At 41.2% G+C, this 22283-nt stretch overlaps 1 protein-coding gene across 5 annotated transcripts in view; it reads left to right on the top strand.

Annotated features, from left to right (window-relative positions):
• enah (ENAH actin regulator) overlaps nt 1-22283 on the top strand; it is a 149102-nt gene that overhangs the window by 84468 nt on the left and 42351 nt on the right. For 4 of the 5 annotated variants that reach the window (XM_085372730.1, XM_085372731.1, XM_085372729.1 and 1 more), the window contains exon 3: nt 1343-1520. In XM_085372730.1, coding sequence (XP_085228856.1) covers nt 1343-1520 — 178 coding nt within the window. Of the gene's footprint in view, nt 1-1342; nt 1521-12134; nt 12343-22283 lie in introns of those variants that run through there. The other variant, XM_085372732.1, reaches the window with a different exon arrangement.

Raw genomic sequence — 22283 nt, 5'->3', positions numbered from 1 at the left:
AGCCCTGCTCCCCATGGTGGCGAGACGGGGAGAGGGGACAGAGAGAGAGAGAAGAAAGATCTGAGACACCGAGATGGGATGGTGATCTGAACCAGATCACAGAGATATGGAGGGGAGAGATGATGAATAGCCTTAAATGTGTACAAGAGTATTTTGAAATTGATGCAATATTTGACCGGGAGCCAGTGAAGCTGCTGCAGGACAGGAGTGATGTGATGGATGGAAGGGGTCCTGGTGATAATACGAGCAGCAGAGTTCTGGATGTGTTGGAGCTTGTGGATGGCCACAGAAGCATAGCTGTTAGGGGGGAAAACAGTATTGTAATGTTATTTTTAGGATGAAGTAGGAATCGTATTGGACTCATGACTCTTTCTCCTCTTGATGACTGAAATTAAAGGTAACTTGGAGAATGCTGCCACCCATTGTGACATCACCACTTGTTTCTCAACTGTGCAAACTGAAGCCATGATATTAAAGTTTTGGCTGCTTTTGAGCCACAAAAGGTCATATTTGGACACTGTTGTATCTATAGACCATATGGTTTATGGTCTGAAAGAATAATCATTCACCATATGTGGTTTTTAAAATGTGTCTGTCTGTCTTAAAATGCCAGTATCTGATGGTCAGGCTCCAGTGAATGAAATATTGCTAAAATAATAATGATAAATAATATTAATAATGATAAATATATCAATTTTTTAAAAACTTAACGAATAAAATACTAAAGTCATATCCCTGACTTCAAGCCTAAACAGAATCCTAACTATGTTTTAAAAATACACACATTATCCATATGGACCACATGGATACTTTAGGCTTCAGCTGTGTAGGCACTCTGATGATGGAACTGAATATGTTTGTACTGTGATATGAGCCAATACACAAGTCAAATGTGAGTAATTTCCCCTTGTTGCTTCAAAAGTTTGATTTTTCTAAAAATACTTTTTGACTTTGCATGTGAGTAGAAAAAGGAAAATGTTCAGACAGTTCCTTTAGGTTCTAGGGAAAATGGTTTGGGACCCCTCCCTATTGGTCTTATTTAACTGGGAGTACCTTGAGGCATTACTGTTTGGCTGTGTGCCCCGAACAGTAAAAACCTCAGATGTGAACACTTAAAGTGCCTTAAATTAGACACAGAGTGAGGGGATCATAAAGTCTACTTACGAGGAAGTAAAAGTGACTTTAAACAACATAACAGGCGACAGTGTTACAAGGTTGACATATTGTGTTTTAATTGGAGATATTTTATTTTATTATTATTATGATCCTTCAGACTTGAAGTCATAAACCTCTCCTGTCTTGTCTCCGTTTCCTCTCTCTTCTGATTCACGGATGTCTGCAGGTGGTGATAAACTGTGCCATTCCCAAGGGGCTGAAGTACAACCAGGCCACACAGACCTTCCACCAGTGGCGTGATGCCCGACAAGTCTACGGCCTCAACTTTGGTAGCAAGGAGGATGCAAACGTATTTGCCAGTGCCATGATGCATGCACTGGAGGTGCTTAATTCGCAGGACACAGGTGAGACCTCCTGAGCATGCATGCTTTCTAGCTCCACCACATGATAACTGAATATCTAAATTATGCATGCACAAACTATATAGCTTATCCTGATACAGGATTCAGCTATAGCTTTTATTTAGATCAGATCTGCATTTACACTTGGTGCTGTTATTCCTGAAGATGGGCAAACATGACGATATATTGGTGTCTGCATGCTGTCGGGATTTGGAGAAATCATAGTCATATTTCTTGTCGTGTTCTCTCTGTACTGAGAGCTACGCTTCTGTAGATTTGTTTTCACATTGCATTTTACATGTGGATTTCCCTTTCTTAAAGAAATCAAAACAAAGAATAGTAACAGATGTAATGGCATGAGAGCGTCACATGGTCATTAGCAGCCTGCTAAATTAGCTGCTAGCATACCTTTTCTCTTTTGCAGGCTGCATAGGTTTAGCCACCATGATCCTTTTTTTTTTTTTTTTTTTTTCATGATTTCAAAATAACACCAGTGATTTTAAATGTTCTGAATATCAGCCCCTCTAATCAGGCTGACCAATAACTGGCCTGTCTCTATACTGTATATAAAAGATGGACATTTCCAATTTAGCATTTTGACTGTCGTCCTTAGAGGATATAGGCAGACACTTGTTTTTGAATTACTGTTTTGAAGCCTCAGATGACTTTTTACTTCATCTTGTAGAATGTTTAGCTTATTTTAGAGTTTAGAAATGTGTTATCATAGAATGTAGAACTATTGTAGAGACATTGATACTGCCCTTAAAGTAATAAAGGCCTCACTGTGTCGTGAACTTAAGAGTAGATTGTAGGAGGCCTCTCCCCCACTGAGTGGAAATTCCCCAGAGGATGTTTTAAGGTGGGGGTCTAAACATTTGTAACTGTGGTTTGGAAGGGAGAAAGGTTTTATGACCTAGGGAGTTACCTACACCCACAGTGTTTTAACTGTCACGCACACACATTCACACGCACACTCACTCATGTGCACTCACACATACACACAGGTATGTGCACACAGTCACACACGAGCACTCACATAGACACGTGGGAACGCGCACATGTAGGCATTCATGTGCTCGTGCACATAGACACAGACAGAGTTTGCAGCACACTGTAGGGGGTTTTATGATGGGGTCGCTTCTATAAAGCTGGCTGTAACTAACAAAGGGTTGAAGATTTTTGCAGAGGGACACCGGCCTTGTCTTCTAGAAGTGCATGCTTAAATGAAGATGAATAAAGATGAATAAAAGTTTTGTGAAAATGACTACTGAGTCCGGTGCCATCTCTGGATGCTCGAGGAATACAAAGAACTGGGATAAAACTGATTTCTTAACAATCTTATTGTTTTGAATCCATGTGTAAAGAAGGAATGATGGTCGAACTGCACATTCTACTGACTTTCAGGTCCATAAACCCATTAAAATTTTGACTGAGCTCATGGCCCAGTAGAGGACTCACAAACTGCTATCGGACTGAAACCACAGATTTTGCGTCTTGGTGGCCATTAAAAACATTGCAGATTTAAGGCACATTAACATGGCTTCACCTTTTAGACCAGGAAACTATACCCATACAGTGGGGCAAAAAAAGTATTTAGTCAGCCACCGATTGTGCAAGTTCCCCCACTTAAAATGATGACAGAGGTCAGTAATTTGCACCAGAGGTACACTTCAACTGTGAGAGACAGAATGTGAAAGAAAAATCCATGAATTCACATGGTAGGATTTGTAAAGAATTTATTCGTAAATCACGGTGGAAAATAAGTATTTGGTCACCTCAAACAAGGAAAATCTCTGGCTCTCACAGACCTGTAACGTCTTCTGTAAGAAGCTTTTCTGTCCCCCACTCGTTACCTGTATGAATGGCACCTGTTTGAACTCATCATCTGTATAAAAGACACCTGTCCACAGCCGCAAACAGTCAGACTCCAAACTCCGCCATGGCCAAGACCAAAGAGCTTTCGAAGGACACCAGGAAAAGTATTGTAGACCTGCACCAGACTGGGAAGAGTGAATCTACAATAGGCAAGCAGCTTGGTGTGAAAAAATCAACTGTGGGAGCAATCATCAGAAAATGGAAGACATACAAGACCACTGATAATCTCCCTCGATCTGGGGCTCCACGCAAGATCTCATCCCGTGGGGTCAAAATGATCATGAGAACGGTGAGCAAAGATCCCAGAACCACACGGGGGGACCTGGTGAATGACCTGCAGAGAGCTGGGACCAAAGTAACAAAGGTCACCATCAGTAACACACTACAACGGCAGGGAATCAAATCCCGCAGTGCCAGACGTGTTCCGCTGCTGAAGCCAGTGCATGTCCAGGCCCGTCTGAAGTTTGCCAGAGAGCACATGGATGATACAGCAGAGGATTGGGAGAATGTCATGTGGTCAGATGAAACCAAAGTAGAACTTTTTGGTATAAACTCAACTCGTCGTGTTTGGAGGAAGAAGAATACTGAGTTGCATCCCAAGAACACCATACCTACTGTGAAGCATGGGGGTGGAAACATCATGCTATGGGGCTGTTTTTCTGCCAAGGGGACAGGACGACTGATCCGTGTTAAGGACAGAATGAATGGGGCCATGTATCGTGAGATTTTGAGCCAAAACCTCCTTCCATCAGTGAGAACTTTGAAGATGAAATGAGGCTGGGTCTTCCAACATGACAATGATCCAAAACACACCGCCCGGGCAACAAAGGAGTGGCTCCGTAAGAAGCATTTGAAAGTCCTGGAGTGGCCTAGCCAGTCTCCAGACCTCAACCCCATAGAAAATCTGTGGCGGGAGTTGAAAGTCCGTGTTGCTCGGCGACAGCCCCAAAACATCACTGCTCTCGAGAAGATCTGCATGGAGGAATGGGCCAAAATACCAGCTACTGTGTGTGCAAACCTGGTAAAGACCTATAGTAAACGTTTGACCTCTGTTATTGCCAACAAAGGTTATGTTACAAAGTATTGAGTTGTATTTTTGTTATTGACCAAATACTTATTTTCCACCCGGATTTACGAATAAATTCTTTACAAATCCTACCATGTGGATTCATGGATTTTTTTTTTTTTCACATTCTGTCTCTCACAGTTGAAGTGTACCTCTGGTGCAAATTACTGACCTCTGTCATCATTTTAGGTGGGGGAACTTGCACAATCGGTGGCTGACTAAATACTTTTTTGCCCCACTGTATATTATACAGCCTGTGCATGTCTGTGTCAGCCAAGTTGAGCAAGCAGCTTTCAACTCCCCACACTGGGGTTCAATATTTTTGTAACATAACAAATATAACATGTCAAGAGCCCACTCATTTACACTGCCAGTAGTTTGTTCATATTAATTCCGTTTCAGAGGTTTCATCCTCTGATTGTATTCATAACATGTTGAGCCTCCACTAAAACAGAGACCGCTGATGAATTTTATTTCTTTTGAGCATTCCAAAGGAGGGATGTTAACAAAGATGTTTGAAAAGAAGAACACTAGTTCAGAGCTTGTACCTGTACAGAGCACTGAGAGATTTCCACATATCTAATAATGTAGCATTAAACTCCAGCTCCTGCTGCATTTTTGGACCTGTGTTTACTGGAAGTAGAACCACTAACTTGTGCTTCTGCTCAACTCTGCAGGCAAGAGCAATTTTTGGATATGAAATGCTAAGAGGCACGAAGGTGTAGCACATGGGATTAATGCTTAAAAAAAAAAAAAAAAAAAAAAAGGATTAAAAAACGTGTCAACAATAAAAATGTTTTTTGAGTGAACAAAACATTTTTTTCCAGAAGCAACGATTAGAGTAAAACATCTTAATTTGTTGCGGGAAGTCAACATTTGAAACGTGAAAAAATAAAAAACAAACCCATTTGAAACGTGATTTTCATTTCAAGTTGAAAGCACAGCCAGGAGGTAATGCTAATGAGGTGGTTTATTTATTTATTTTTTAGCATTGCTGAGCTTGGTTAGCAGTTACTTCTCGCAAGAAATTCATTTATCAAACATTGAATATCGACCCCAGATCTGATCAAAACACAAACGGCCTCGTTCACTTCAAGAAACGCCCCATATTCACAGCACGCACATTCATGCTGAATCCAATTTCCAGCAAATAGTTGCAGGCTCAAACTTCCATGACCTTGGCTTTCTAAACACACACTTGCTCCACTGACTTCCTGCGTGTCTACGTTCGCGCATATGTAGGAAGGGATGGATGTTTCCCTACTTTAGAAACATCCGTTGTATTAAAGCACCTCATTTTAATACAAAAAAGATGGTTTTAATTGCAGCTTGTTTGTATTTTTGCAATCCCAGCATCCAGATGCTACTCCATGCTCCCTTCCCTCTCCCTAAGCCATGCCTCTCATCACACTCTAATCCCATCCACTAATTAACCTGATAGAGATGCGCCTCATCAAGCTAATGGGGCTAAGACATGTGTGGTGTGTTTGCGTGAGAGAGACAGAACAGACTTTAGAGTGAGAGTGGAATGACATGAGGACACATTTTAACAGAGCTGAAGGGAATTGCCAGGATTTTGTCATCCCTAATACGACCAGAGGAAGGCTAAATGTGGACAGTTGTGTAGAACTGTGAGGGTCGTGTTTTGTTTTTCCTACAATAGGTGCTGGCATCCAAGCGTTTTAGGATAATAAAACGTGGCTCACGTGGCTCAAGAGTTGGGAGTTCGCCTTGTAATCGGAAGGTTGCTGGTTCGAGCCCCGGCTTGGACAGTCTCGGTTGTTGTGTCCTTGGGCAAGACACTTCACCTGTTGCCTACTGGTGGTGGTCAGAGGGCCCGGTGGCGCCAGTGTCCGGCAGCCTCGCCTCTGTCAGTGTGCCCCAGGGTGGCTGTGGCTACAATGTAGCTTGCTATTGCCAGTGTGTGAATGTGTGTGTGAATGGGTGGATGACTGGATATGTAAAGCGCTTTGGGGTCCTTAGGGACTAGTAAGGCGCTATATAAATACAGGCCATTTACCATTTACCAATAAAGTAGTGGATGTATCTTGATGGCTTTTTTTAATTTTTTTTTAGCTCTTCAATTTTACATTAACTGTTACATTAAAAAAAGTACTAATGCAGTGTCTCTGAGAGTTTAACCATGTTTTTTTTATCTGTATTTTGCAGTCATATAGTGATTGTGTATATTCAGCGTGGTTGCTGCTTCCTTGAGAAATGCTCATTCAAACTATGAGTGACAGAAGTCATTAATCACAAGAAAGAAAATTAAAGACAAACACAGCTGGGCGAGTATATACTATAGTTATCTTGGGATTACCATTTTGAGTTTTAGAGTGAAACAACTACAGATGTGCAGAAATGTTGCTGTGATTTGTTTGTATAAGAAGCAGCTGGTGATGGTGTATAATGGTGATACTATTGAGAGGCTTCTGCTAGAATTTTCTGCTCCTGCTCGCTTCAAATACTGAAAGTTTTGATCCCCTAAAGTGTCTTATGGTGCTGTAGTATGTCTAAAACTTAGAAATCTATTTCAATGCAGTTTAGAAAAAAAACTGTGATTAAAATCATAATACTGTGTTACACCGGATCAAAAAACTTTAAGTTGGATGTGCAAGCATGCTAATTTACAGTATCACTATAATGAAGCTCAGACCAAACTGTGGTCTATAAAAATATAATCTTTGTTTTCTTGTCAGGTTGTATACACATTAGTTTTAAATGCACTTGAATCACCTTAAATCGTATCACAAAGCTGGAATGTTAGCCGGACCATTTAAGTGACGCAAGATGGCTGAAACTAACTAGACTTCTCTGCTGTGTATTTTACCCCCACAAGAGCCTTATGAGAAAACGGCACAGCCAAAGACTTCAGCCTCCAGCGTTTTCCTTTGCTGCTTGCTTTATTCTCTAACATTTTAATTTTCCTTCACTCGCCTGATTTCCTCTCTGCTCCCTCTGTCTTTCTCATTCTTCTCACATTGCCCCCCCCCCCCCCCCCCCCCCTCTGTGGTGCAGTCAGCTCCGTACAGAAGCCAGAGGGTTTCCTCTTTCACCCCACTGTTTTGCTACTGTATTTCTGTCGTGACAGCTGCACTCAGTGGCGCCTATTCCAGCCACATTTACCCGTGGACCTGACAGCCCCCTGCGACACATAGGGTTTGCCCTCCGTCACTCACTCAGTGGGTGGATGGGCCCTGCCCTCAGAGTGGGATCACTGATATTACCATGTGCATGGCAGTCATACAGTGGAAGCTTTTAACCATTTTAATAATTGTTCTAAATCGCTTTTCTTTGATGTGGTGTACAGTATGTGACATACCATGACCACTTTAATAAACAAAGACAAAAAGAACATTTAAAGAATTTAAAATTTTGACTTGCTTTGCAGCTCAAATATAAAGTTCAGCAGAATTATAACTAGCTGTCTAACCTTTTACCTAAAGTGCTTCACAGTATGGTGGAAACATGTGACCTGATCCTCTACAGGAACTACTGAGTAATCAGTGGAGATGTAAATCGTATGGCGCGGCCTTGGCCAGTGAGCACACTTAATTGGAACAAGACAAGCAGCAGGATGAGCATAGTCACTGAAGCTAGCTTTTCCAGTCAGACTAATTTGCACAGCTGCTTTTGCTCTCGTGTTTTAGTCAGGACCCGTTCAGTCAAAAGAAGGCTGTTATTTCCATCTGCAGTAGTGACACTGCAGCAGAGATGTCTCTGGTTTAGTTAGGTTGCAAAGTGGCTTGCAGTAGCTGTAACTGCGGGCAGGCTGCGTGGGGTTAAAGAACCTAACACTCTATTTGAGGTGTAGAAGGGTATCAGCTGAGCCGCCAGGTAAACTCTTGTGATCTCAACTGCCGTTTACCCAAACAAATTATCGCTGGGCTCAATTTTTGTTTCACGTAAACAAGACTAAAAATTATTCCAACTGATACTTTAATACTTATGATACAAGTTAGGGTGGATGGAACTGAACTTTAGTCCAGACATATTAGTTTTTTACTTGCATTTAAACTTTGTCTCCTTTGCTGCCACCGAGTGCAATCTGACAAGAGCAGAAAGCAAAAACCACTGAATATTCCAACAAATAGTGCAGCAGACTGTGTATGCAAAGGTAATGAGGACCAAATCATGTTATATGGCACAGATACTTAGTTCGTTACTACTTCCATGAGGCATTTGCTAAAGGACCATCTCGTTCTTCTTGGTGCTGCTAGTTTATTTATTTATTTTTCTTCAGATTGAACTTTTTTCATTCTGGCTCTTAGAAGTTACAGTTGTCCAGCATCACTGCTGATACAGAGATCAACTGACAAGCCAGGATTGTTGGAACAGCATGCCATAAGCACGATCTAAAATACTCCTGTTGAGAAGGCAGGCAGATTAAACACTAGTCGTTTCAGTTCAATACACAAGTTCTATCACATGACACCAGTTTTATCTCCATCACTTTGAGTCCTAGGAACAAAGAGAATAGCTAATTTGGATACTTTTTTGTTTTTGTTTTTTTTAGATGTACTGAATAAAAGATGGGTTCATAACCTGAGAGTGCTTCTAAAGAAAATGTATCTAAGTGTACAAAAACTTTAGCAAGAAGCCAGAAATATAGAACATATGAATTGATGATGGGACAACATCATATTACAAGTGCCTCGATTTAGCTATAGCAAGGATTCATGCATTAAACCCTAGATAAATCAGCCCTGACAGTGGATTAAAGTATCTTGGCACATGTGGAAACCATGTGAGGATGACCTCTGCCCTCCATGACTTCACTGATTTATTTCCTTTCCCCTGAGAACCCTCCACAGTGTTTCTAATGAAGAGATGCTCTACAATTGCAGCCCATGCTCAATATTATCAGAGATAGAACTGATTTCCTCCTCCCATAAATGCTTCTCCGGATCAGGACATGCTTTGATGTATGTCTTTGAAGTCGAGCTTGACCCGCATAGCCAGAGAAGATTACGATTTCAGCTGTTTCGGAGGATTAAGAGAGAGGAAGGAAATCAGTTTATACGTTGTTGCTGTTTGGCCAACAAAGCTGCCCAATAGCATCACACTTTTAGTTATTTAAGGATTCCCACACATGCAGGTGAGTGAATTATGTGATGTGTGTTTTTATCTGAGGCTAGGAATGTGTGAGTGAGAGATTGAACAAAGCACAGAATAGTTTCCGAGTGAGGGAAGAGAATAGATATGGTTCACTGCTGCCATGTGGAAAATGTGCGTGTCTACAAGCACTTAAAATAAAGGCAAACACTCATCACTTTGATGATGGGTTGTATACAGTAGGCATGCGCATTTACTGCGGGTGACCTCTGCAAACACCGCACACTCGACTCTGTCGCCGTCTTACGTCACTGAAACCAGCTCGTCACCTCACTGCTGGATATTGACTTGGACCAGCTTCTGTTCTAAAAGTGAGCTCACATGTGGATAAGTGAGGGCGCAGACAGCCCACACATAGTTTATCTGTTATTCCTTTTCTCCTAAAAAGGCCAAAGCAGGGTGGGAAGGAAGGCCAGGATCAGGAGAGGGAGGGATGGGTCACAGACTTGCCAGCCGTGTGTTGTGGTCTGGCTGGTAATCCGCTTCTGTCAGGTCTGAGCAGAGAATTGCAGACTTAAAGGTGGACATGAGGTCATAGGTTGATGCATGCATCCCTTTTTTTTCCTTTTTTAAATATAGCCTTCTTGAATAAAGGGTTAGAAAAACAGCATTGTCACATCCTGACTTGCGTGTCACCAACTCACTGCTTCGAAAAGCGACCAGCATTAGACCTGTCTGTGCTTTTCCTGCACAAACGTCGCTAGGATGTTGATGCCAGAGGTCAGAGGAGAATGGCCAGACTGTTTTGATAGGAGGGCAACAACAACTCAAATAACCATTGTTAAACCCCAAAATAGTATCTCTGAATGCCCAGCATGTTGAATCTGATGGGTGACAGCAGCAGAAGACCACACCGCATGCCACGCTTGTCAGCTACAGGAAGGGAGGCAACTATTCACCCAAATCACTTGCCACCTTTGAGGTGTGATGGATCAGGAGATGATGACATAGATGTGCAGCTGACAAACAATTGTGGGACTCATGTCATGTCAGTATGGACCAGTCTGACACTCCAATTTAGGTTTTTACAGTTGTAATATTTTTAGTTGGTCAGTCATATCTCCTGAAAATACCAACATGTATATATAAAAAAAACAAACCCATCTATATCTGTATAAGTGTCTCAGGGTCTTGTTCGCGAGTGACGGGAGAAGGGAGCAGGAGATCAACAGACTGATCGGTGCTGTGGCTGCAGTGATGCAGACGCTGTACCGGTCTGTCGTAGTGAAGAGAGAGGTTCATCTGTGTGTGTACTTCGTCTTCCTGTCAGTCATCAGTTCATTTACATTTTTTTTCTTCCCAAAGCCTGGTGTTGCCTTCTTCTGTGGATCCTGGAAATCTGTATGATAAAGCACTACTTACTGGTTTGAATTTCATTTTTCGTAGTTGTTGTGTTTGCTGTCAGTCCATTAAATACTGACTGGTATGCAGCTGATTAAATATGACAAACTGTCACATTGTTTTTCAGCTGTCCTTCCTGTCTTCAAAAGGACTTGTTTTTAATTCTTTTATTTAGGATTATTGACCACTCAAAGCACTTGGCACACACAGACATTATTACAACACTCTGTTGTCATTTATATGTATTTTTGACTCTCTGTCAGCTGCCAGTTGACCTCTGACCTTATGACTAGTCATATGCTTCCAACATTGCCTCTTTTAATGGAAGCATGTTTACACCTTAATTGGGGAAAACCCTGATTTGACACATCCAGTTGCTAACACCTCTGTGTGACTTTGCAGCTTGATTGCTGATGTTAGTTTAGTTTAGTGTCAGGTTTAGTGAAGCCAGATAAAGAAAACATATCTGGGATATGTTCACTGTACAGACGCTGTTCTTCCCCTTTTTGTTTATCCTCTGACTTCTTTTCCTCTATTTTCAAAACTTAAGGCTTAACTTTGAACTCTGTGCATATCTTCTTTTTGTATTAGAGCATGGATTTTACTTCTACCTTCCTAAAGCTTCTGCCCCTGGCTTGTTCTTTTAATGGAGCATTACCTTGAGTAAATGTACATTCACCAAATGGAGGAGAGAAAAGCTAGCAGTTAGGCAGTTAAAGCGTTCATGCAGGCTTGCCAGTAGAGTTGTATTCTCTGCTCTTTTTGTCTGGGTAGCCACAGTTGGAGTTGGCAAAAGCTTGTCTCCACAGAGATGTGTGAAAAGTTGCTAAGTGCGGCTCATCAATTTATTTTGAGTCCTCACTGTTCCTGCCAGCAGTATAGAGCATGTGGCTCTGGATGTTGTGAAACCTTTGTTGCAGAGGAGGGGGTGAAACCTGAGAGCTGGAGGTGAAGAGAAAGGCACATTTCATCCCTCATCTCATAGAAACAGCCTGTATGTCCCTGGACCACCGGGAGGAGGGGGGGTTGCAGGTCACAGATGAGTGAGAGCAATGCGTAAACATTTTGGGGTCCGGCACTCCCCCCAGCAACTGTCCACCACACCAGTCTGGCATGTGTTTTTCTTGTTTTAACATGACAGCGTGTGATCACGCTTGCATCAGAAGCCCCCCCCCCCCCCCCCCCCCCCTCTATTTCTCGATGAGCTCATGGTCTCTGGCATCAAACGCGAGTTTGCAGACGACTGCACAGCTGGACTAGAGAGACCGAGGCAAAAGGAAAGTTGTGTGCAACAGGACAGAGTAAGTGACAGAGTTTAAAAAGAGAAATACATTGCAGAAGTATCCGCAGACATGCCGGCCGCAGCAAGAGTTCACAGATTCCCCCAGGAGCAGCAGAAGATCAGCCGCGCTCAAATCATCCTCAGGAGTGAGTAGTCAGCCTGGCAGAAGTGTTGAACCGGAGCACCTATCTGCTTGGCTGTTTTATGTTGTCTTGCGTGCCTCTGTTTGGTCTTTAGATTATGCATGATGAGGCAAAATCGTTTGTATTTTTGTAAAACTACAAACGATTTTTTTTTTATTAATAAAAGAAATTTTAAAAATTAATTTTGAGCTGTTTATCAAGATTAAAAAACAACAGACAAACACTCTGTTTGCTGTTGTTTTAAAGAAGCTGCAAATACTGCTTATATTTCATATGCTTTTTAATAGAACACCTGTTATGGGCACAAAGATTTATCCATCAGTAAACCATCATGTCATTACTGTCGTCGAGTTAAATGAACAGTCAAACATGAATATATTCCACTGCCGCCTTCTCAGCGTGTCTAAGCATTTTGTCCCATGAGTCTCAGACACATGTCAGTCGGAAGTGAGGACTCTGCAGAAACCTGATTGGCTGCAGAGCTCTCCTGTAATTTCATTGGTTAAGCTGTGCTCTAGTTGTCGTGTAGCAACAGTGTCAAAAGGCTGGAGGGAAGATTGACCATAGTTGCCATGGTCTCATGATCTTTGAAAGAGAAACAAGTTTAATTGTACATGTGAGCCACAGCACAAGTCCTCCTTTGTGTTTGCCAGCTGGGTGTGATATATGTAATGATTTGTTTGACAGGCCGTCCAAGCATAAAAACACAGCTATGAGTACGGAAATACCAAAAAGCCCACTGACCGGCTTCCAGAGTACAGAGTGCGAAGCCAACTAACCTAAGACGACTCTGAACAAATGTTACACGGGATATTTCATGCTCCTCTTCAGCTCCATATTTTCATTTGTTCACTTTGTTATAGCAGCTTCGCATTTGCAACCCCCTTAATCATCCACTGTCTGAAATGAGCTATTTTAGTTCCCTTCCTGTTCCCTCACTCAAGTTGGTGGTACTTAAGTGCTCACAGCCCTTTTCCCCATTTTCCTAGTTTACTATAAAACTGGACTTCTTTTTTCAACAGTACTTGCCTCTTCATTTTTCAGATTTAGAAGCTACAGCCATTTTTTTTTTTTTTTTAAATTCTAAGGTTGGGAAATCTGGTTTAAAAAAAAGAAAAAAAGAAAAAAAAAGAAAAAAAAGAATTACCATAAACGGAGGCATGCTAATATGGAATCCTTGCAATTTTACTATACTGGCTGAATATTACTGTGTAAAACTTTGTAATAGTTTCTAATTATCACTACAATAAATATTATGATAGTTTGGGAAACCAGTTAGTATTGGCCTTTAAGCAGGAAGAAACATTGCTTACTTTATCTAGAATATAGACCAGTACTTAGAATATGCAGCTTTAAGGCATGTATTCTTTTGGGTACAGGCCCAACTCAGTGGAAACATCATAATGAATCTAGAAAACCCTCACCGAAACCAAATCTTGCTCAACTTTGCCAAAACTCACGAGGAAGTAAACAAAACACTTGAGTTAAAAAGCCAAACAACCACGCTGTAATTATGGCTGTCATCATTTTTCAGCTCAGATGGTCAAAACATCCTCAGACACCACAAGACTTGAGTCACACTAATAAGTTTCCATCTTTTGGTCTCTGGTTAATGGCCAGTTATATGGTGTGTGCCAAATTTCCTGCTCATCATTGCATTCCCACAAAGTCATATGTGCTTTAATCTTATAGCATGGAATGCAAAGATTCCTTGCGTCAAGCGAATCTGTGTCATTCAGCTGTTACTCATTAATCATGTGCTAAATACAATTTGTGTGAATCTGTAGGAGCTGGGAGGGTATCAGCAGAGTGGTAGTGTAATTAAAGGATCTCCACTGCTGTCTTGTCTTTAAACCTTTCTTAGATTCAAATAGCAAAAATTAGACCAAAAAATGCAAACTTTGTTGCGGTGTCCCAACTCCAAGTCATGGAAAAGAAACTCGACGTTCCTGCACACATAAGATGTCGCAGACTGGAGGAATGCTCTGACATGATGAAATATCGAATTTAAAAAAAAGAAAAAGAAGATAGATAATAGGTCTTATTATTTACCCACAGAATGCTCTCTTCTCTCAGTCTAAAATAATCTGCTGCCATTTCTTGTCATTTAATGCTGACAAAATGAGCCTTTCGGCACTTTTTGAGCACTCACTGCCAGTTCTGAATGATCGGAGACTCATTTTACCGGAGAAGCTGATGAAGCAGTTTTATGTACAGCTGCCCCCTCTTGTGCTGCATTCCTCATCCCCACTTAGGCTTATCTCTAATTTCTGTTTTTTCTTCGTTCTCTAATTCAAGTTTTCACAGTGAAGACTGTGGGGGGGAGGTGACTGAACACTCCATGTGACTACAGCTACTTTGTTGCTGTCTGGTAGTGTTTTCCTCTCACATTCTTGTCCAAACTGATCCATCCTTGTTGCTGCTGCTGCTGCTGCTACCATTAGCCTGTCGAGCTATAATGAGTCATTCAGTAATATATAATTCATGACAGTATTGGTTTTGTGTGTGTGAAAGATTCTCGTGGGTAAGGTAGAGGGAGCAGCTTTACAGGAACACCCAAGCCAGCCCTGTTTTCTGCCTTTATCTGTGTGTGGAACTCATTCTGTCCTTGGATCAGGACCATTGGGTTCCATCCTGCTGTAGATGGGCCATTGCTTTACATCCAAACAGGTTGGCACAAACAGTTTGGCTCTACATGCGAGTCTGCAACCAACAAATTAGTTACATTTAATTAACATTTAGAGGGAAGTGATTGACCAGTTAATAATTTCTTATGTGATCCAGTTGTTGAATTGATCATCTGGTCCCCTCTAAGTCAAACCCCCTGCTTTCCCCTAGTTCCAAGTGTTTACCATAACCCTTGATTCTGCAGGTTGCCGGGCAGATCTGAAACTATATTAAGTACATGTTTGTAGGTTGTGTCACACTGACAGATGATCCCTGTCGTTTGACATGGATTCAGAATCATCCCTGCCCTGTCACTCAGATATTCTGACAGAGCACTGGGTTGGAATTGGATTTCCAGCAGTCATTCAAGGGGTGGTGATTGAAATGTGTAGCTGAGCAGAGGTATAGATATCATTACCCTACTGCCCCTCTAGACATTGTGACTCCCACGAGCCCCAAAATAATCCTTTGACACATTGAGTGAGTCGGAGATACAGAAACAGATGGAGACGGCTCAGCTCAGCCTGGACCCGCAGCTACTTAAATCTCCTGCACGTCTGTCTGTAACAGGATTTGTCGCTAATTAACATAATAATTAATGTACTCTCTCTGATTGAGTCAGAGGTCCTGTAATGATGCAAATTCTGTGTGAATCTAACTCCTAACACCTGTCTTTTTAAGTTGTTTTTCTGATTTAAGGAGTAACAGCTTTTAAGCTTGACCTTGAACAGCATGGTAAAAAATGAAATCAAGAAGAAATTCACAAATTCAGATTTTAATTTGTCAATGATTTAACAGGGGTTTCCAGAGGCCCAAGTTCTTTTAAATTTGGACACATAAAAAGAACACGTTAAATCTTTAAAATCTTTTAAAACTGCAGCAACGGAACATCTGGATCAGCCATTTTCAAAGAAGAGATTTCACTCTGGTGTCTTCGCTTTGCAAAGAGAGAAGGCTTTTGAATCCCAGTAACCAATAGCTTGAAAGTCACTGCTTTTGATGGTGGAGTGCATCTATGAGCTTTTAAGTTCCTGCTTAGTGTAATGTCAGCCATCCAATCAGGTCATGGCAAGGTTGCTTTAAATTAATGAAGTAATGGATGAGGTTAACAGAGGTAAGGGATTGGACAGGCAGCGGCAGAGCAATTGATGAGGAAAGCTGGAAGCCACGCAGAGAATTTAAAGGTTTATGTGCCAGATGAGCCATTTACTTGGCTATCTAATATAATGGTTATTGATGGAGAACCATTTCACCTTCCTTTCCCGAAGACACAGACTTCAGCAGGAAGCACGAGATTGAGGCGGACGGCACATTCCCGGCTCTGTCACAAATACTTAGTTTTCTAGTAACTCTCTCAATCCTGCCTGCATTTGGCCAGTAGGAGAACTGCAGACACCCGCAGAACAAACTGGAGATAAAAAAAAAAAGAAAAAAAAAAAGGATGTAATGACTAGACAGATATTCAAGATATTGTTGAAGCACCTTACACCTGCATCCTTTCATGATGGCCAGAAGACACAATGCTTCACTCAGCATACGTATTTGGCTACACAGTTGGACTCAAACGCAGTTCAGTAAACTGTTATTGTTCTATGGGTGGTAAACAGAATTAAGCAAATGCAATGGAAGCGATTTTATGGAGTTAGTTCAATGCTCTGAGCTGGTAAATATGACCAAAATCTGATTTGATTAGAATAATGTACTTCTGTAGATCGGCCGTGTTCTCTCTTACTGCATGGGCTATAGATGCGGCCACTTTACCCGACAACAGACCTTGGAGGATGACATCATGATCTATATGACGCTGTGAGCTTTAGGTGTGTAAAAAGTTGTCCCTGTAATCCTGCTGTCTGAGCTTTGTGCCAGACAGTCTAAATCAAGCTGGCTGTGGACATTTGTCTTACATGTTACCTTTGACTGTGTGAAGGCAGTTTCAATTTCGAATTTCATTCGGTTTTCCAGGGCAGCATGTCTCTGACTGTATCTTAACACGCTGTTGGCTTTGGTTCTCCCTGTAGCCATGTGTGCTAAAAAATGTAGGACCTCGTGACACCGTAAGGCTCTGTGGATCAAAGTGTGTACCAAAGCAGAAACTCGGAGCTTCATAGATTATTTATAACCCCGTGTGCTTTTTAGCATGTTGGTGCCTAAGGGTTTGACGGATGGACATGTTTATAGAGAAATGAAGTGAATAAATGCTTGTCCACTGCAGACACATACACTACAGAAATACCTTGACCTATTGGCAGTTGACAGTGTCAGCTCCTCACTTGTATAAACGGGATGGTTGCGAGGTTTGATGGCACCTTTTTTCCCCCCCCTTTACTTTTGTGTTTTGTGTCCAGATCATATCAGATAGCTCCGATAACTAATGCTAAGGTTGGGTTTTTTTAAAAAAAAAAAAGGTAATCACCATATTCATTTTTGATGAGACGTGGAGGATAGAACCAAAAAAGTTTAAGCTTGCTCAACCTGACTTTTTAAAAAAAAAAAACAACCCCCCCCCCCCCCCCCCCCCCAAAAAAAAAAAAACCAGTTTTTTTTTTCCTGCTTTTGTTTTTTTTGTTTTAAATTGAGGTTTAATCAGCTGTTATTTGTTTGGTCAATAAAATGAAGTATATTCTATAAATTATAAATGATTTATAAAACATCGGAAAGGACTGAAATATTGCTGTTTAATTCCTGTGAGCTCAAAAATAATATCGTTACCATGTCATTGATTCAAAAAAATAATAAAATAGTTTGTTTCCAGTAATACATCACCTTGGTTTAGTACCAGCTTAATTGTAGACTTGTAGTCCATGCTGCACCCCCGTCCTGTGCAGACCCTGACATCCTCAGGTCAGACGGTTGTCAGACTAGCGTTGCATTTCCAGCAAGCAAAACAGCTGTTTTAATCTTGTTTGCACAATTTCTCATCCATCATTCTGAGATTTCTGCCTCCAACACAATGGAAGAAAATAGCAGACTTACCTGTCTTTCAGTTACCTTGGTTCATAGCAGGGATGCAGCCGTACTGATGCTTGGCTGATACTGTCGTTGGTAAATGATCATTAAATGGCATTCACCAATAGAACTGAAAACAGTATCTTTTTTTTCCTCAGACACAAAGTGTGTGAATAAATAGCAACAAAACATCATAAGCAAGTGCTTGGGGGGTAAATATTAATATCACTACTGACTAAGCCAAACTACTTTTAAACCTCGATGTTTCTGTCTACCCAGAACTTTAATATGTACATTTCTGATCTTTATTTTTATTATGGGCTAACAAAAAATCTTCTAGTATATTGAAAGTGGTGTTTGGATTGTATTCAGACTGATGTCTGGAGAACTGAGACTGATGTTTATTCTACTCCAGGCTCAGACAACAGGCTATAAATACTTTTGTTTATCGATTATAAATATTATTTGGATGGTCTTTAGGGCTTGAGTGTGAGCTCGGTGTCCAGGAATTACATGGAGTCACCCTCCCTAAACAGTCGAAGCAGATGGCTGCCCTTCCCTGAGCCTGGTTTTTTCCTGTTAAAACTGAGTTTTTCCTTCCCACTGTCGCCAGGTGCTTGCTCAAAGAGGTCTTTCTAATTGTTACACTTTTTTCTGTGGCTAGTCCGTTTGAGAATTTCACAGAAGAAAATCCACTCTGTCTGTAGGTCTAGACATTATATGGTGTTCTAACTTGGGTGAACTAAGCCTTTCTGTTTGATGCCATTTCTTGTCATCTGAATGAATAATTTAGGTATTCTACATTTATGTGAAACAACAAACCGTGGAGTTTCAGTCCCTCTACATCTCCATGCACATGCTGGTAATGATATTGAGAGCAGCAGCATGTGTCCTTCTCTGTATCCAGTGCATAAATAATAGATTAGATCCAGGAAGTACAAACCGGTGGACCAACCCATCAGGTAGGGAATCCATCGTACCACATTACGTACACAACACCCGGTCTATTTCTTTTCCTTTGGCCTCTTTATCTTCCTTTTATGTCCCATCAGTTTCTTTCTACTCACTCTGAATCTCCAGCAGTTTTGCTCTCTCTCACTCCCTCTTATGCTCATCCCTCCCTCCTACTTTATATCCCTCCCTCCCCTCTTCCTTTTGTTTCCATCAATTCTAATCTGTTGGAGAACTGGCACAAAGAGAAACCACACCCAGCATTCCAGCATCATTTTTAAAGTTGCACTGTCCGGATATTGGGATATCAGGACATCAGACTGCAGAGAATAAAGAACTTGTGCCACTGCTATTTTATTAAAAGGAGTCTTCTTTTGACGGAACTTTTGCTCGTAAGCATCAGTCTGCGTTAGAAACCTCCCTCACTGTGGGCACTGCACAGCTAAGGCACAAGGAATTGACAGAGGAAACTCTGGAGAGCCCGAGCTATGGTTTTATATGTGACGTCCCAGGACTGTACAAGAGGAGCTGGCAGCAGGGTGGTAGTGACTCTGAGGCCTGGCAACGGTTCAGACGGGGCCTCACACGGACTGTGGCGCTACGTTTGCTGCCAGAGGAGGCCCACAATGACGCTGCCCTCATGTAGGTATACAGGAGTGATGGCCGTCAGTGGCTACTGTACTTGTGTGTATCTGCAGGACATTTCAAGGTTGCTCAAGAAAAGTTACTTATCAGATTTGTGAGTGGATGGCAATTATAGATTTTCTGTTATCTCCTATAAACTATTATCTCCCTTGTACTCCTGCTGAGATGACACATTGCCAATACTCTTGTTTCCAAAAAAGTGTTTTAGACCTTGATGGTGATCTAATGATATACTGCTTTTTTTTTTGTTTTTTTTTTGTTAAACCTCCTACTTGTCTTTGGCTTTACTTTTTTCTCTGCCTGTTTTCCCAGCCTTTCCCAAGTGCTGTTGTCTGGGGTCATTGGATCACTTCAGCTCTAAGGAGACGATCCATTTGACAAAAAGGGAGGCTGGCTGTGTTTTGAGAAAGCATTCCGAGCACCGGCAGGTTTGGCGTTTGCCTTCCTTGTGCTAAATAGTTAAATACTAAGATACAGTAATAAAAAGCTTGGTCTAATGAGAAAACGAGGCCTAAATGAGCGTCTGACCCGGTGATTTGATTTAAAGTCATCCCTCCTGAGCAGCTTTTGGGGCTGTTGCCCTGCTAGGCTGCTGTCTGAGTCTTGTCATTAGCACATAAGCTCTATTAGAGCAGACAGTAACACAATTACACCCACAGGCAGTGGAAGATGGAGACAAGGGACCATGTCAGCAGTTGCAGATATAGACTGCCTTCATTTGATAATATTTCAAGACTGGACTAGAAGGAAATCATCATGGTAATAAGATGAGATGATTTGGATCACAGTAGATGGATAGCTACATGCAGAGGTGGTAACAAAAAAAGTGCTCTGTATCAGTCTTGTTCAGATTTACTTTGTGCTGGGGATAATCAGTACACAATGTTGACGTTCAGGGATTAAAGTGTCTCTGAAGTGTTTTCTTTTTTCTTTTTTTTTTTTTTAAGGCACTGTAGCTTTAAGAGCATTGTGTTTGTTATTTAAGTGCTAAGCTGCATCTATTTTCTGTGTTAGTTTTTGATATTCAGTTTTGGGATCCTGATGGTAACACACACAAACCATGTTAGCTTGTGCTAATCCTTTCCCCCTCTGTGATATTTATCAACAATCTAAGGACGCTCTGTGCTTTGTGCTTTTTACATAAATCAGAATCTGAAGTCACAGCTTAGCCACTCTTTATAACTCCTGTAGTTATTTTCTCAAATATAAAATCAGGTGTCTTCTAAGTTTTAGAATCAACATTAGGTATTTATTATCATGCCAGTTTTCAGCTGAGCCTATCCAGGCATGTTACCTCTGAACAAATGACTTCCTGTAGAAGCCTCTTTCATTCAGTACATGGCTGCCAGCTCTCAGACTATTGCATTTATTACACAAATAAACAGGAGGAAAAGTCAAAATTGCCTGCTTTGTTTTCCAACTGAAGCGCTCAAGTTCCCACAGTAGCCCCGATGTAACTTGTTACCTGGAGAGGGCCATATTCTTGCTTCTTTTTTCTCCTTCTTCTTTTTACTGCAACAGCCACCATCAAAGAATGGATTACAGTTTTTAGCTAGTTTTATGGTAAATGGATGTATAAAGTTTGGTTAAAAAGTCCTTGTGTTTGCAGGTTTGCTAGCAGTCCTTCAGCTGTCTGTCTCTGCTCTGCATCTGTAAGGTTCTTGTATTTCTGTGTGTTTAGTCTTGTAATGGCGATTCTAAGTAATCCTCACAGAAACCTGCTCTCCAAAAATTAAGCACATGTTTTCGTCTTCATGTGTGATTTCAACAAATAAATATTTAGGAGTTGATCTGCATTTCTTGCTCAGGACTAGCAAACTCACATCTCTCATAAATACAGTGGTCCCTCTCTTTGATGCGGTTCACCTTTCGCAGCCTTGCTGTTTTGTGGATATTTTTTTTGATATTTTCCATGGGGTTTGTTTTTTTTTGTACACAAGGTACTGTAGCCCCAGTGCATCCATCTGGGTCTGCGTGAATACAGATCCATTTACCAGGGACTAAACTAGCAAAACATATCTGACTGATAAACTTGATAGTGAAGTTACTAATATAACTTCAGTTAGCCAATATAACAAATGGCTGCTGTTGTGATGGTGAATGGTTATGTGTCACTCTGTGTTAGCCTGTTTTAAATTCATGAATAAAAATAAGAGGTTCAAAAATTGGGGTGGTAGGGCGGTTAGCACTGTTGCCTCACAGCAAGAAAGTCCTGAGTTCAATTCCATCATCAGGCCAGGGCCTTTCTGTGTGGAGTTCGCATGTTCTCTCTGTGTTGGCGTGAATTCTCTCCAGGTACTCCGGCTTCCTCCCACAGTCCAAAGACATGCAGTTAGTGGGGTTAGGTTAATTGGTAACTCTAAATTGCCCATAAGTGTAAATATGAGAGCGTATGATTGTCTGTGTCTATGTGTAGATGACAGGGTGTGGTAGCATTAGTTAGCTGAGCCGAGGTTAAAGGTTTCTTCTTTTTCTTTGGTAATAAACTGGCACCAGATAAATGCTAAAATCTTGGGGTGTCACCAAAACGTGTCACCATGCTAAGTTTTCTTTCAAACAAATAATTTTTAAATTGGAATCTACATATCTCATTTCTGAGTGCGTAAATAAAGACTAGACTCTCTATAATTTATCCAGCTATTGAAATCCTGTAGTAAAACCAGCGTTTCCTCACAAATATGAAAGCTAAATTGGAAGATTTAGAAATTTAAAAAATTCAAATGCCTAATGGAATT

This window comes from Diplotaxodon limnothrissa, linkage group LG15 (assembly GCF_057381915.1).
Source record: "Diplotaxodon limnothrissa isolate DT_005_m linkage group LG15, D_limnothrissa_male_GT1.1, whole genome shotgun sequence".
In the NCBI taxonomy this organism is placed as follows: domain Eukaryota; kingdom Metazoa; phylum Chordata; class Actinopteri; order Cichliformes; family Cichlidae; genus Diplotaxodon; species Diplotaxodon limnothrissa.
This window is presented reverse-complemented; position numbering and strand designations above follow the sequence as displayed.